General features: G+C 45.0%; 1 protein-coding gene across 4 annotated transcripts in view; it reads right to left on the reverse strand.

The window, feature by feature from the left end:
- Positions 1 to 15,169, reverse strand: part of mideasb (mitotic deacetylase associated SANT domain protein b) — a 76,468-nt gene that overhangs the window by 15,100 nt on the left and 46,199 nt on the right. For all 4 annotated transcript variants that reach the window (XM_078233608.1, XM_078233609.1, XM_078233606.1 and 1 more), the window contains exons 4-10: positions 13,635 to 13,974; positions 12,499 to 12,565; positions 7,730 to 7,872; positions 6,486 to 6,589; positions 5,799 to 5,874; positions 3,094 to 3,182; positions 2,453 to 2,602 (exon numbers count right to left, since the gene is read on the reverse strand). In XM_078233608.1, coding sequence (XP_078089734.1) covers positions 2,453 to 2,602; positions 3,094 to 3,182; positions 5,799 to 5,874; positions 6,486 to 6,589; positions 7,730 to 7,872; positions 12,499 to 12,565; positions 13,635 to 13,974 — 969 coding nt within the window. The remainder of the gene's footprint in view (positions 1 to 2,452; positions 2,603 to 3,093; positions 3,183 to 5,798; positions 5,875 to 6,485; positions 6,590 to 7,729; positions 7,873 to 12,498; positions 12,566 to 13,634; positions 13,975 to 15,169) is intronic.

A 15,169-nucleotide genomic window follows, 5' to 3' on the forward strand; every position in this document is an offset into this window, starting at 1 on the left:
AATTCCTGCCGAATCCGGTTATAGTTAGCCTTCCCCCAATTTAGCACAACACTCGTCCTTGTCCATTACTATCCTAAAGTTAACAGAGTTGTGGTCACTATTTGCCACATGTTCCCCTACCGAAACTTTGACGACCTGACCGGGCTCATTTCCCAGAACTAGGTCCAGTATAGCCCCCTCTCTAGTTGGGCTATCTACATACTGTTCCAAAGAACCTTCCAGTATGCATTTTACAAATTCCTCCCCATTCAGACCCCCAGCCCTAAGCACTTTCCAGTCTATACCAGGGAAATTGAAGTCTCCCACTATAACAACCCTATTTTTTCTGCACATATCCAGAATCTCCTGACATATCCGTTCCTCCACTTCCCGTGGGCTGTTGGGTGGCCTTTAGTATACCCCCAGCATAGTGACTGCACCTTTCCTGTTTCTGAGCTCCACCCACAGCGACTCATTACATGACCCCTCTAAATTGTCCACCCTCTGCAGCGCTGTAATATGCTCCCTAACGAATACCGCTACTCCCCCACCTTTTTTAGCCCCTCCTCTGTCTTGCCTAAAACACTTATACCCCGGAATATTCAGCTGCCTGTCCTGTCCTTCTTTTAACCATGTCTCCGTCACCGCAACCACATCCAAATTCCGTTTAAGCATTAAGGCCCTAAGTTCGTCTGTTTTACCCGTTACACTCCTCGCATTGAAGCAGATGCACTCCAGACCTCCAGGCTCACTCAGGTCATCCTCCTCCAGAGTGCTCTTCTTCTTAGCTAGCCTTGCCCTGGCCCCCAGCTCGACCCCAACCTCAGTACTTACTGACCTACTGTTTTGATCCCTACCCCCCTGCCACACTAGTTTAAACCCTGCCGAAACACTCTAGCAAAACTCCCAGCCAGGATATTTGTGCCCTTCCAGGTAAGGTGTAACCCATTCTTTCTGTACAGGTGCCATCCTCTCATGAAGACTTCCCAATGATCTATGAATTTGAAACCCTCCCTCTTGCACCTGTCCTTTAGCCACATGTTCAATTGTAGAATCTCCCTGTTCCTGGCCTCACTAGCACTAGGCACTGGGAGCAGTCCAGAGATTGCTACCCTAGAGGCCTTATTTTTTAGCCTAGCACCCATCTCCCTGAATTGCTCTCGTATGACCCTCCTGCTCTTTCTACCTACATCATTTTCACCAACGTGTACAATTACATCTGTTTGATTATCTTCCCTTTTTAATATGCTTCCTACCCTCTCGGAGACATCCAGTACCCCGGCACCAGGGAGGCAGACTACTATCCTGGAGTCTTATTCGTGCCCGCAGAACCGCCTGTCCGTGCCTCTAACCATCGCATCCCCCACCACTATTTCTCTCCTAATCCCCTCCCTTCTCTTCTGGGCCTCTGAGCCTGTCTCTGTGCAGGCGATCTGGTCTTCGTGGCTTACCCCTGGAGGGTCATCCCCCTCCACAGAATCCAAAACAATATACCTATTTTGGAGGGCAAACACAGGGGATCCCTCCACTGACTGCTCACTCCCTTCCCCTCTCCCATCTGTTGCCCAGCCCCTACTATTATGGGAGACTGCCACTGGGGTACTTTCTGGTACATCACCCTTCTGACTTTTACCCTTCCTAACTGTGACCCACTGGTCTTCCTTCTGAGGCCCTGGTGTGACTACCTGCTTATAACTTCTATCTATTATTTTCTCATTTTCCCTGACTAAACTGAGGTCATCGAGCCGCAGCTCCAGCTCCCTTACACGGTCCCTCAGGAGTTGCAGTTCCCCATGCATCTGGCACAGACATGGACCTCTGGGAGGCAAGTCGTCTCCAGGAACTCCCACGTCCCACACCGAATGCAGCAAACTGGCTTCTCACTCATACCTGCCATTTCCTTTATAGTTTTGGAAAAGAAAAACAACAACCTTCCTTGCCTCCGCCTGTTTTCACCGCAGCCCTGTGAGCCAAAGCCCTTATAGCTCTCACTCCCTTCACACCATCCAGGACAAAGCAGTCTGCTTAACTGGTACCCTATCTACCACCATAAACATTAACTCCCTCCACTACTAACACACAGTGGCCATGCCCCATTCAGTTTCTTATTTTACAACGTGTTCCCCTTATTTACTGTATCAAAATGTACATTGCCACACTTATCTATATTGACATTCATTTACCATTCTATAACCTTGTGGCAACATGGAGACCAGAACTGGTCACAATATTTTCAGTACAAGACCATAAGACTTGGGAGCAGAATTAGGCCACTCGCCCATCGAGTCTGCTCCGCCATTCAATCATGGCTGATATTTTTCTCATCCCCATTTTCCTGCCTTTTCCTCATAACCCCTTATTAATCGAGAACCTAGCTGTCTCTGTCATAAAGTATGGTCTGGACCAAAAATACTTGTATTGCGCTTTCAAGGAAGCCCCAAGCACGATACAGCGAGAAGTAACCGGGCCTTACCTTTCTGTCGATCTCGACGGCCTCATCCTCATTCTTGCCGTTGCTATCAGAAGCATCGCCAAATATCAGCACCCCGTTCCTGCCGATTTTCACTTGCTTCTTGTACGTGTAATAAAACTCGACACACTGAGGCACAGTTTTTGTCTTCACCTGCAAGATACAGGGAGGCATTTCACATCCTCTCCCTGCGTAGAAAAGGAGGCCATGTGCCTCTGCTAACTATTTGAAAGAGCAATCCCAGTCCCATGCTCTTGCCCACAGCCCTATAATTTTCTCCTTTTCAACACTTTCAAATCTGCTTCCACTGGCATTCAGGCAGTGCATTCCAAAGCACAGCTCAACTGTATAAAATAAATCTCCCGTCACCTCTGGTCTTGTCAATTATATTAAATCTGTATCCTCTGGTTACTGATACTCCTGCCTGCCGTTGCAAACAGTTACTCCTTATTCACTCTCGCAAAACCCTTCATGATTTTGAACAACGCTTTTCAAGTCTTACCTTAACCTTCGCTTCTCCAGTTTCTCTACATAACTGAAGCTCCTGGTACCATGCTAACGAATCTCCACTGAAGCTTCTCTCTATTCTCTCCCAGCCGCCTCTCTACATCCCCTCCATAGTCAGCATGCTCTTTGGCTCTTACCAGTTTCTGAACAAGGAAGAAATCCTTCTTGTGCGCCGCCAGCCCTTTGTTGAACATTTTCTTCTCTGTAGATGTCCATTTATCTGACCCTGTTAATGATCGGAAGAGAGTCAGACATGTGTGTTCGTCATAAGGTTCTGGTTGCTCACTGGGGCATGATTGCATCTGCACCCTTGATCCTCTGGTCTGAGTGACTGTTTCCACGCTGCGAGTCGCTGCACCCTGGAGCTCACACACCCACCCACCCCCCCCCTCCCCCGCCAGCAGGTTCTGGCGCTCAAGGGAGCAGAGGGGGACCTCTCTGATTTTCCCTCCATGAGCACAGATAAGCCACAGCACTGCATCCTCGCACACCTCCCTATCTCAGTAATCCCCTCTAGCCCTACAACCCTCATTCCCACACCCAGATCTCTGCCCTCCTCAGCATCCTTGATTTTAACTTCCCCACTTTCAGCTGCCAAGTCCTAAACTCTGGAATTCCCTCCCTAAAATCTCTCTACCTCCTCCCAGGTTCTCCTTAAAAATCTAACTTTTTGTTCAAGCTTTTGATCACCTGTCCTGTTATCTCTATTTGGTCTCACAACGCCAGGTTAAAGTCCAACAGGTTTTATTTGGTTGCATAAGCTTTCGGAGTGTCGCTCCTTCTTCAGGTGAGTGAGGACTTGTGTTCACAAACAGAGCATATATAGACACAAACTCAATTTACAAGATAATGGTTGGAATGCGAGTCTTTACAGGTAATCATAGAAACCCTACAGTGCAGAAAGAGGCCATCTGGCCCATCGAGTCTGCACCAACCACAATCCCACCCAGGCCCTACCCCCTTATCCCTACATATTTACTTGCTAATCCCTCTAACCTACGCATCTCAGGACACTAACGGGCAATTTTTTCCCATGGCCAATCAACCTAACCCGCACATCTTTGGACTGTGGGAGGAAACCGGAGCACCCGGAGGAAACCCACGCAGACACGAGGAGAATGTGCAAACTCCACACAGACAATGACTGAAGCTGGGAATCGAACCCAGGTCCCTGGAGCTGTGAAGCAGCAGTGCTGACCACTGTGCTACCGTGTCTTAAAAGTACAGACAATGTGAGTGGAGAGAGCGTTAAGCACAGGTTAAAGAAATGTGTATTGTCTCCAGCCAGGACATGAGGACGGCCTCAACCGGGATCTTGGGTTCATGTCACACTATCTGTAACCCCCACGACTTGCCTGGGCTTGCAAAATCTCACTAACTGTCCTGGCTGGATTGACTCGCATTCCAACCATTACCTTGTAAATTAAGTTTGTGTCTATATATGCCCTGTTTGTGGACACAACTCCTCACTCACCTGAAGAAGGAATGACACTCCGAAAGCTAATGCTGCCAAATAAACCTGTTGGACTTTAACCTGGTGTTGTGAGACTTCTTACTGTGCTTACCCCAGTCCAACACCGGCATTTCCACATCATCTCTATGTGGCTCAGTGTTAATTTTCCTTCACAATGCTCCTATGAACTGTCTTGGAGTGTTTGCTATTTTAAAAAAGGTGCTGTATGAATGTGGGAGGAGACACCCCAGGACCAAGACAGCGAATGAAGCATCAGAAAATCTGGATTGTCATTTTTACTCTTGATGCTCTGCTAAAATGTTGGAATGGGGCCTGCATTGATAAACTGGCATCGAATTCTGGCCACTGCGCACCAGTGTAACATCTTTCATGACCTCTGGACATCTCAAAAGGCTTTAAACACTCAATTAAATACTTCCAAGAGTGTAATCATTGCCACAATGTAGGAAAAGGAACAGCCAATTTGCACACAGCAAACTCCCAGGAACAGCAATGTGGCAATGACCAGATCATCTGTTTCGTGACGGAGGGATAAACATTAACTAGGATACTAGAGACAGCCTCCTGCTTGCTTCTGAGGTTACGTCATGTGATCTTCTTGTGAGAGAGAAGAGCCCTCGGTTTAACATTTTACCCAAAAGGCCAACAGTGCAGCACTCTTTCAGTATGGGGCGGCATGGTGGCACAGTGGTTAACACTGCTTGCTTCACAGCGCCTGTGACCCGGGTTTAATTCCTGGCTTAGGCGACAAATCTGTGCAGAGTCTGCACGTTCTCCCAGTGTCTCCTCTGGTTTCCTCCCACACTCCATAGATGTGCGGGTTAGGTTGATTGGCCATGGTAAATTTCCCCTTAATGTAAGGGGGATTAGCAGGGTAAGTATGTGGAATTGTGGGGGATAGAGCTTGGGTGGGATTGTTGTTGGTGCAACAATGGGCCGAATGGCCTCCTCCAGCACTAAATTCTCCCTCCGTGTACCTGAGCAGGCGCCAGAGTGTGGCAACTGGGAAATTTTCACAGTAACTTTATTGTAGTGTTAACGTAAGCCTACTTGTCACATTAATAAATAAATACTGCACTGGGAATGTCAGCCTGGAACATGTGCTCACGTCTCTGGACTAGGCCCTGAGCCTAGCACCTCCTGACAAACACATGAGCACTTGCACAGAACGTGGCTGACATCTCTGTAACTGGACGCCACATTGAACAGTACAGCATTGTCTAGATGCCGAAACCACACCATGCCAATAAGTGACCCAGGGCTCTCCCAGCTGGGTGGGAGTTACTGGACCCAAAAGAAGAGGAGAGGAACAAAAACAACCATTAGTGGAGGAGTCAGAAACCGAGGAGGGTAAATGTTCCCACGTACCTGCGTAGTGGTAACTGAGTAAAGCCTCGCCTCTGCCCCGCGGAGTCCTTTTAATAAGTAGCATATTCAGGGCTGCCTGATGGGGACATGGAAAACAACATGAACAGCAGAAACAAATAAGGATGGACACAAACACAGGTATAAATATATGATGTGTAAATATATATTGGAAATATTGTGAATGGTGCACAGGATAGCAATCGACTTCCAGAGGTCACAGACATGCTGGCAGGTGCAATTCAATGCAGGGAAGCAAAGTGTGACATTTTGGGAGGGAGAACGAAGAGGCAATATAATATAATGAAGAGCATTCTAAATGGGGTACAGCAGCAGTGGGACCTGAATGTATATGTGCATAAATCAGTAAAAGGTGGCAGGGCAGGTTGAGAAAGTGATCAGTAAAGCACACAGTATCCTGGGCTTTATATGGAGGCATGGGGAACAAAAGCAAGAGGGGTTATGGCGAACCATCGTTGGACACTAGTTCGGCCTCAGCTGGGATAATGTGCCCAATTCCGGACACCGCATTGTAGGAAAAATGTGGATGCTTGAGAGAGGTTTGGAGAAAAGGATTCACGAGAATTATTCCAGGGATAAGGGATTTCAGTTACATGGAATAAAATTGGAGAATGTGCACGCACACACACACACACACTTATAAATGGAGAAAGATTTTGGATTGCTCACCAGTACGCTGCCCTTGGACTCATGCAGACAGTGCAAGACAAGCTCCTGGTTTGTACCTCCTCCTGGTAAAATGCTGGAACAGGCCAGGGTCATCAGGTCATCCACTGCAGGGAAAAGCAAAGAAAAGCATGCCTCAAGCATGGGAAACAACATTGCCAGGTAACTGGCCTCTCTCTTCTCCCCACTCCAAATGTATTACCTCCTCCCCTGACCGTGATGGGCATTCAGCCCGTCAGCTACTGAGCGCCAGCAGGTCATTTCAGGGGTAGGCGAACAACAGAGGCCTGCCTTACTGTAAAAGAGCATCAAAAGCTACACCATTCCTCTCATTTGCACATTTTCTAGCAGGCCCCATTAGGGGACAGAAACCTGGTTGTTGGTTATCTCTCTTCCCCAACTGCACCCCCCAGTAAAATTAGAGATATTCATGAGGCCAGAACTGGAGGAGCACAGATTATCCCAGAAAGTTGTGGAACTGGAAGAGGTTACGGAGATACAGGACACGGAGGGTTTAGAAAATGAGGATGAAAATTTTTAAATTTACATATTGCCACACTGTGTGGTTAGTGTATGTCAGGGAGCACAGGGGCAAGAGGGAAATGGGACTTGGTGGGAGTGAGGGTACAGGTGACCTCTGTGGTCTGTTTGGGCTCACATCACTGGTCCAAAGCCAAAACTCACTATATCATTATTAGCCTAACATCACATTTAGCCACTCATCAACTGCTAAGTGGCATCATCTCCAGAATACTAAATTCACTAGCAATTTCATGGCACCAATGTCTGAGGGTTCAAAACACAAGGAACGGACTAATTGTAGCAAAGCGGTATATTTAATAACAAGTATTCGCACAATGTGTCACTTAATGAGGTGTAGGCAGGTAGGACTTGTGGAAAACAGAATTAGAGACAGAAAATAAAATCTATCTACTCTGCACTTAACAGCACATTAATCAAACTGGCTGCTTACTCAGGAAGTGGAATATGTTTTCTAAAAAAAGTCTCTATAAGAACTACAGCAAACAGAACCAAAACTACAGCAATGTCTCCCAATAAAAGTAGGATTAATTCTTCAGGAAAACGCAGCGAGTGCAGAATAGTTCTATATTATAAATGACGTGTGTCAAATCAGTCCCAGTCACTTACAGCAGGGTAGGCACCAAGAGTGATTGACAGATCTATTCTGGGGGCTTGGGTTAGTTTTATAACTTGTGACTCAGTAAATTCAATGCGTAGTATATCACCTCTCTGCTGGTTCAGCCGATTGGTTTTCTGACCCTCCCATGACTTGAACACCAGATCAGCGTGGTTGGAATCTAATGCAGCCAGAGACCAGTCTCTCAGCTCAGGTATTTCAGCCTGGAACTTTGGGCCAATATTGATCCGCCTGAGAACAAACATGGAGAAAAGCTGTAAAATGGTGAAACATCCTCTCTGCCCCCCAATCCACACCCCCCCCCCCCCCACACCTTTAACAGTTGTGGGGTAGGAGGTGGTATCTCCATCAGCAGTCCGCTTCAGGTACCCTGCACCACCCAAATGGTCTGGCCACTGCAGGTTCCCCACCAAAACCCCATCCCCCTGGGCCTCACTTCCCCAGCCTGTCTGGAGATCCCCAAATTTAGCTGTTCCTGGAATCTGGGGACCTCTTTCTGTCTTACTGGTTGTCAAAAGGATATCATGGTTGAAATTTGATCCTATCAGCACCCAACATGTATATGTGTGATAATAATCTAATTCCTTCGAAGCCTCAATTGAACCTGCTTCCACCACACACACAGGCAGTGTAGTCTAGATCCTAACCACTCGCTGAGAAAGCTTTTCCTCAGGTCTTCATTGTTTCTTTTGTCAATTACCTAAAATTTGTGTCTTCCCATTCTTGATCAGATGGGAAAAGGTTGCCTAGATGAGGAGTTCATAGATTGTTTTAGGGATAGTTTCTTAGGACAGCATGTTCTGGAGCCAACCAGAGAATGTAGTCAATATGAGATCTGGTATTGTACAAGACAGTATAAACTCATGATTTCATTGTGAAGGTGCTCCTAGGTAGTAGTGATCATAATATGATTGGAATGTACATTTCATTTAGTTTGAGGGAGAGAAGAATGGGCCCAACACTGGTATTTTATAACTTAAATAGGGGCATAAAAGCAGAACTAGCTGAAGTGATCTGGCAAATGAGGTCAAGGGATAGGTCCACAGAAATGCAGTGGAAGATATTTAAAGAGATACATTCAAATTAGAATTTGGAGCAGATCCACTATCCATAGTTCACTAAAAAGTTAAAGATAGTATCAAACTTAAAGAAAAAGCATACAATTGCGAAAGATTGGTGACAGGTCAGAAAACTGGACAGCAAGGAACGACTAAAAGATTAATAAGGAGAGAAAAATTAGAGTAGGAGAGAAAGATGGCTAGAAACATAAAGACCGTTAGAAATCATAGAAACCTTACAGTACAGAAAGAGGCCATTCGGCCCATCGAGTCTGCACCGACCACAATCCCACCCAGGCCCTACCCCCGTATCCCTACATATTTATCCGCTAATCCCTCTAACCTACGCATCTCAGGACACTAAGGGGCAATTTTAGCATGGCCAATCAACCTAACCCGCACATCTTTGGACTGTGGAAGGAAACCGGAGCACCCGGAGGAAACCCACGCAGACACGAGGAGAATGTGCAAACTCCACACAGACAGTGACCCAAGCCGGGAATCGAACCCAGGTCCCTGGAGCTGTGAAGCAGCAGTGCTACCGTGCCGTTAGTAAGAGTTTCTATACATATTTTTAAATTAAAGAGTTAATGGTCTTAAAGAAAGTGAGTCTGGAGAATTAATGATGGAAAATAAGGAGATGGTAGGTGAATTGAACCCATCAATCTTTACTATAGAAGATACAAGTAACATCCCGGGAAATGAAAGAGAGGGAGAATCATCAGGGAAGTGCTGAGCAAATGTTTAGAGATGTGGCCTGACAAGTCCCCAGATTTCATCCTAGGGTCATCAAAGAAGTGGTTAGTGATTTAGCTGATGCATTGGTTTTAATTTTCAAAATTCTCTGGATTCAGGGAAGTTTTCCATTAAATTGGAAACGAGTGAATGTAACTCCAAGAGAGGGGGACAGACAGCAGGAAACTACAGGCCAGTTAGCTTAATATCTGTTATAAGGCAACTGTTAGCACCTATTATTAAAGAGGTTAGAGCAGGGCACTTAGAAAAATTAAAGGTAATCATGGAGTCGATACGTTTTTGTGAAAGGAAACTCATGTTTAACCAATTTATTGGAGTTCTTTGAAGAAGCAGTGGATAAAGGTAAACTGTTGGATGTATTGTACTTAGATTTCCAGAAGGGATTTGATAAAAGTGTCACATTAAAAGTTATCGTGGATGATAAAAGCTCATGGTGTAGGGGGCAACATACTAGCATGGATAGAAGATTGATTAGCTAACAGGAAATGGAGAATAAGCATTAATGGATCAATTTCTGTTTGGTCATCTGTAATGAATGCAGTGCCACAGGGATCAGAGCTGGGGCCTCAACTGTTCACAAGTTATATAAATACTTGGATGAAGGGCCCGAAGGTATGGTTGCTAAATTTGCTGAAGACACAAAGAGATAGCAAAGAGGACATATGGAGGCTCCAAAAGGATATAGATAGGTTAAGTGACAGAGCAAAGGTCAGGCAAATGTGGAAAAATATGAAATTGTCCATTTTGACAAGAATAAAAAAGCTTATTATCCAAATGGTGAGAGCTTGCAGAGCTCTGAAATGCAGAAGTGCTCGAGTGTCCTAGTGTATGAATTACAAAAACCTAGGATGCAGGTACAGCAAGTAATTTAAAAAGCTATTCGAATGTTATTGTGAGGGGAATTGATTACACAAGTAGGAATTAGTGAGGCCACAACTGGAGTACTGTGTACAGTGTTGGTCTCCTTATTTAAAAGGAAGGATGTAAATGCGTTAGGAGATCCGAGAAGGTTTACTAGACTTATTATCCAAATGGCACGATGTCTTGGTGATGAAAGGTTGGACAGGCTAGGCTTGTGACAGCTGGAGTTAAGAAGTGACTTGATTGAAACATACAAGATCCTGAGAGATCTTGACAGGGTGGATGTGGAGAGATTGTTTCCTCTTGTGGGAACTAGGGAACACAGTTTCACAATAAGGGGCGCCCATTTAAGACACAGATGAAGAGAAAGGTTTCCTCTCAAGAGGGTTGAGAGTCCTTGGAATTTTCTTCCTCAAAAGACGGTGGAAGCAGAGTCTTTGAATATTTTTAAAGGCAGAGCTAGATAGATTCTTAATATGGAAAGGGATGAAAGGTTATCCAGGGTAGACAGGAATGCAGAGTTGAGGTTACCATCAGATCAACTATGATTTTATTGAATGACGGAGCAGGCTTGAGGGGCCAAGTGGCTTCCTCCTAATTTGTATGTCTATATGGTCACCACTATTGGGAACAGTTTCTCCTCATCTACATTCTCTTCATGCTTTTTAACAGCTCTATCAAATCTTCTCTAAGGAAAACAGTCCCAACTTCTCCAATTTATTCCACATAACTGAAGTCCTTTGTCCCTGGAATCATTCTCGCAAATCTCTTCTACACTCCCTCTAATGCCTTCACATCCTTCCTAATAGGTGGTGTCCCAGAACTGGATGAAATTAATGTGGAACCAGTTCTGAGACAGGTTTACCATAACCACCTTGCTCTTGTACTCTATGTCCCTATTATCGACCCATACTCTTGCTACCAAAATAACTCACTTCAAACTTCATCTGCATTCAATTTCATCAATTTTGTCCACCCACTCCACTTACCTGTCCACGTCCTTTTGAAGTTCTACACTGTCCTCCTCACTGTTCACAATATTTCCATGTTTCGTATCATCTGAAAAGTTTGAAATTGTGCCCTGCACACCAAGGTCTAGGTCATTTATACACATCATGTAAGAACTGGGGTCCTAACATTGATCCCTGGGGGAGCCCATTATAAACCTTCCCACAGTCCAACAAAAAGCCATTAACCACAACTCTGTTGCCTTTCACTTGGTCAATTCCGTATCCATATTGCTACTGTCCCTTTTATTCCATGAGCTACAACATTTCTCACAAATCTGTTGTGTGGCACTTTATCAATGCCTTCTGGAAATCTACGTTCATCACATCAACAGCACTTCTCTCATTGATCCTCTCTGTTACCTCATCAAATACTCCAGCTACTTAGACATTAATTTTCCTTAAGAAATCCATACTGGCTTTCCTAGACTCACCTACATTTGCCCAAATGAATATTAATTATTGTTTGGAGACGTTTCCTTACCACCAAAATTAAACTGACTGCACTGTAGTTGCTGGACTTATCAGTGTAGCTTTATTTGAACAAGAATGTAAACATTTACAAATCTCCAGCCCCCTGGTACCACCACGGAGTCAAAGGAAGATTGGAAAATTATGGGTAGTGTCCCCACAATTTACACTCTTACTTCCCTCAGTATCCTTCAATGCACCCCACCCGGCCCGGATGCCTTGCTAGCTTTAAGTGCAGGCAGTTTATCCAATGCTTTCACCGTATCAATTTTAAATCTTCACGTGTGTGAATTGACTCCTCTTTCACCATGATCGGTCAGAATCTTCCTTAGTAAATTCAGAATAACTTAATACCTCAGGTATGCTCCCTGCAGCCATCTGTAAATCTCCTTTTTAGTCCTCAGTCAGCCCCATTCTTCTTTTACTATTTTTTGTGCCTATAAAAACTTTGGATTCCCTTGTATGTTAGCTACCAGTCTCTTCTCATGCTTTGTCTTTTGTTTCTCTTATTTGTTTTTTCAATTCCCCTCTGAATCTTCCATATTCAGCCTGATTCTTGGCTGTATAATCCAACTGACATGCATTACAACCACACTTGCTTGTTCTAGTTATGTCTGTGCCACATTTCAACAGGGTGTGTTTCTGTGTGTGTGTGTGTGTAAGTAAGTAAAAAGGAAAAGGCAGCACCTTTTGCAGTTACTTACGGTTCAATGCTTGCCGGTGTGGCTTCATTCATGAGGGAGAGAACTGGCGGAGGAGTATCAGCACTGTCTAGAGGAGAGAGAAAATATTCCAATCATCACAGCTACCTCAAAGACCCAGAGTGAGAGGTGACAGGTGGAGGCAGCTACATATCAAATCTCACAATCCTCTTCAGCTTATACAGACTCAAAACTTGCACTTTTAATAGAGCCTTTCACATAGCAAATTGTCCCAAAGTGCTTCACAGGAGCGTAATCAGCCAAAAATCAAAAAAGGAGCTGCATATGGCCTTATTTTTCTCCCCCAAGTCCTGGAACAGCCTACAGCCCTTTAAGGGATTGGTGTGCTGCTCCAGATCTGGCTTTTTACACACCTTCCTGATTTCCTTCAATCTGACACTGGCAGTTGTGTCATCGCATTTAAGGAATTCCATCGTCAAACCTCCCCACTCTTGCTTAAACAACCTCCTTAACTTCTACCTCTTTGACCAAGCTTCTGACCACCTGCCCCAATACCACCATAAGTGACTTAGTGTAAAATTGCTAGTGTGTTGCAAGGCCGTGAAGAGATTTGAACACAAGGTTGTGAAACACACGTTTCAGCAGTGGCTGAGTGTATTGGCCAAGGTTGTACACAGTGTACTGAATAAACAGTAAATCACTGCCATTGTACTATTGAGAGAATAAGTTAATCCCTGTTGAGGAGTGGGGGTAAGGCAATGTGCAGAGAGCAGGAGACACAGATACCAGAGACCTGGAAATTGATTGTCCAGCCACTCTGAATTGGGATATCTTTTATTGGAACATCCTGAGGCTGTGAAAGATGCTATGTAAATGCAAGTTCTTCTTTCTATGCTGGAGCTGTCATCACTGCTTTATCTCACTCTCCGCTTGCACACACAATTACATTTCAGATAGGCAAGAATCTGGAACAGTAACCATACTGCTGGGGGTGTGAATGGTTCTGTAGGTTTGATATAAAAATTCCAGACCGCCACCACGATGTGCCCCTGAGATATCAACATTAACACAGTCACGGAGAAGTAGAACTAGTTCTTCCAGAGGTTAATTGTTGAGCATCTATCCACAATTCATATCACAGCAGGAAACGGAGAAAGATCAATGGGCAAAGAACTCACTTGATTGGCTTAAACAAGTTTTAGGCGTAGACCTTGGAGTGACTGGTTGAGATGAGGTGTTTGAGGAAGACAGGAAGGCATTAAAGTAGAGTCCTGAGCCCTCCCGCATGGGGCTGAGGATAGGTGGCGGAGTGTAGGGCGGAGGCTGGAAGTTCTTGTCCAGAGGATGGTCCATCAGTCTGACTGGTGAGCGCAGGTTGCTCTGGTAGAGGGTGCCAGGTGGGTACGTGATGACAGAGACATGGTTGAGGGGCTTGGGAGGAATGAAGAGGGGCTCCGGTCTGGGCCGACGTTTCAATTTGGCTGTGGTGTTCACGTAACCTCTGGAGCTAGCATCCTCCTGCAAAGATAGGCATTTTATTCAGACACACAACAGAGCGCACAGTGAAAATCTGTAAATTACAGACATCTTTAGGGACTGGAATCAGCTGTCTATTTTCAAAATGTTCTCAGTAGAATGGAGATTATTATCTAGCATCTGTATTAGCACAGAAAGTGTTCTACACCTTGGAGATAGCTGCACAAGCATTCAAACCACAGATAGGGCGGTTTCCTTCCCAATGTGCATGCTGGATAAAGAGCTTACCATTGTACAAAAGGAGTTTCTTTTCCAAAACCCACCACCTCCACACACTGCCTGCCCACCGCACGCTGCCCTCAAGAAAATATGGGGAACAATGGCAGTGAACTGTAAAAAGTGCCAGTGTTCTCAACTTGGGGAACATTTCAGATACAGTACCTTTGCAATATGCTATCTTCTATGACATGGAAACAGGCTATTTGGTCCAACCAATTCATGCTGGTGTTTATCCTCTGCTCAAGCCTCCTCCCATCTTTCCTCATTTAAATCTACCATCGTAACTCTCCATTCCCTTCTCCGTCCCACGTTTGTCTAATTTCCCTTTAAATACATCTATGCTATTCACTTTAACCACTCCATGTGACAGGGTTCCATATTCTCACCACTCTGAGAAAAATCTTCCTTCACTGGACTAACAACATAGCTCTGAGCCATCGGCATGTATTACTCCCTTGTATAGAGAAAATCTCCAAAAAGCTGTGGAGTTGAAATTTCAAACGGAAGTTGCTACATTTTTGTTCGGGGTAATGAGGGATATGATGCAAAGGCTAGAAATGGAGAGACAGGCCAACCATAAGGCTGTTCAATGACAGAACAAACTCAAAAAGGGCCAAATGGTCTCCTCCTGCTCCATTGTGCCAAGAAACCTAACTAGGAAGAAACATAAAGGTAGAGTGTAAAAGCTTCTTTAGATATGTGAAAAGGGAAAGACTAGCAAGGACAAATGTGGGCTCAGTACAGGTGGGCACAGGAGAATTTATTACACAGAACGGGGAAATGTTTTTTTTTGTATATTCATTCATGGGACATGGCCAGCATTTATTGCCCATCCGTGGTTGCCCTTGAGAAGGTGGTGGTGAGTTGCCTTCTTGAAAGGCTGTGGGTTGACCCATAATGAGGGGAGGCAATGACCTAGTGGTATTTTTGCGAGACTATTAATCCAGAAACCCAGCTA

Source organism: Mustelus asterias, chromosome 18 (assembly GCF_964213995.1).
Source record: "Mustelus asterias chromosome 18, sMusAst1.hap1.1, whole genome shotgun sequence".
Taxonomy (NCBI): Eukaryota; Metazoa; Chordata; class Chondrichthyes; order Carcharhiniformes; family Triakidae; genus Mustelus; species Mustelus asterias.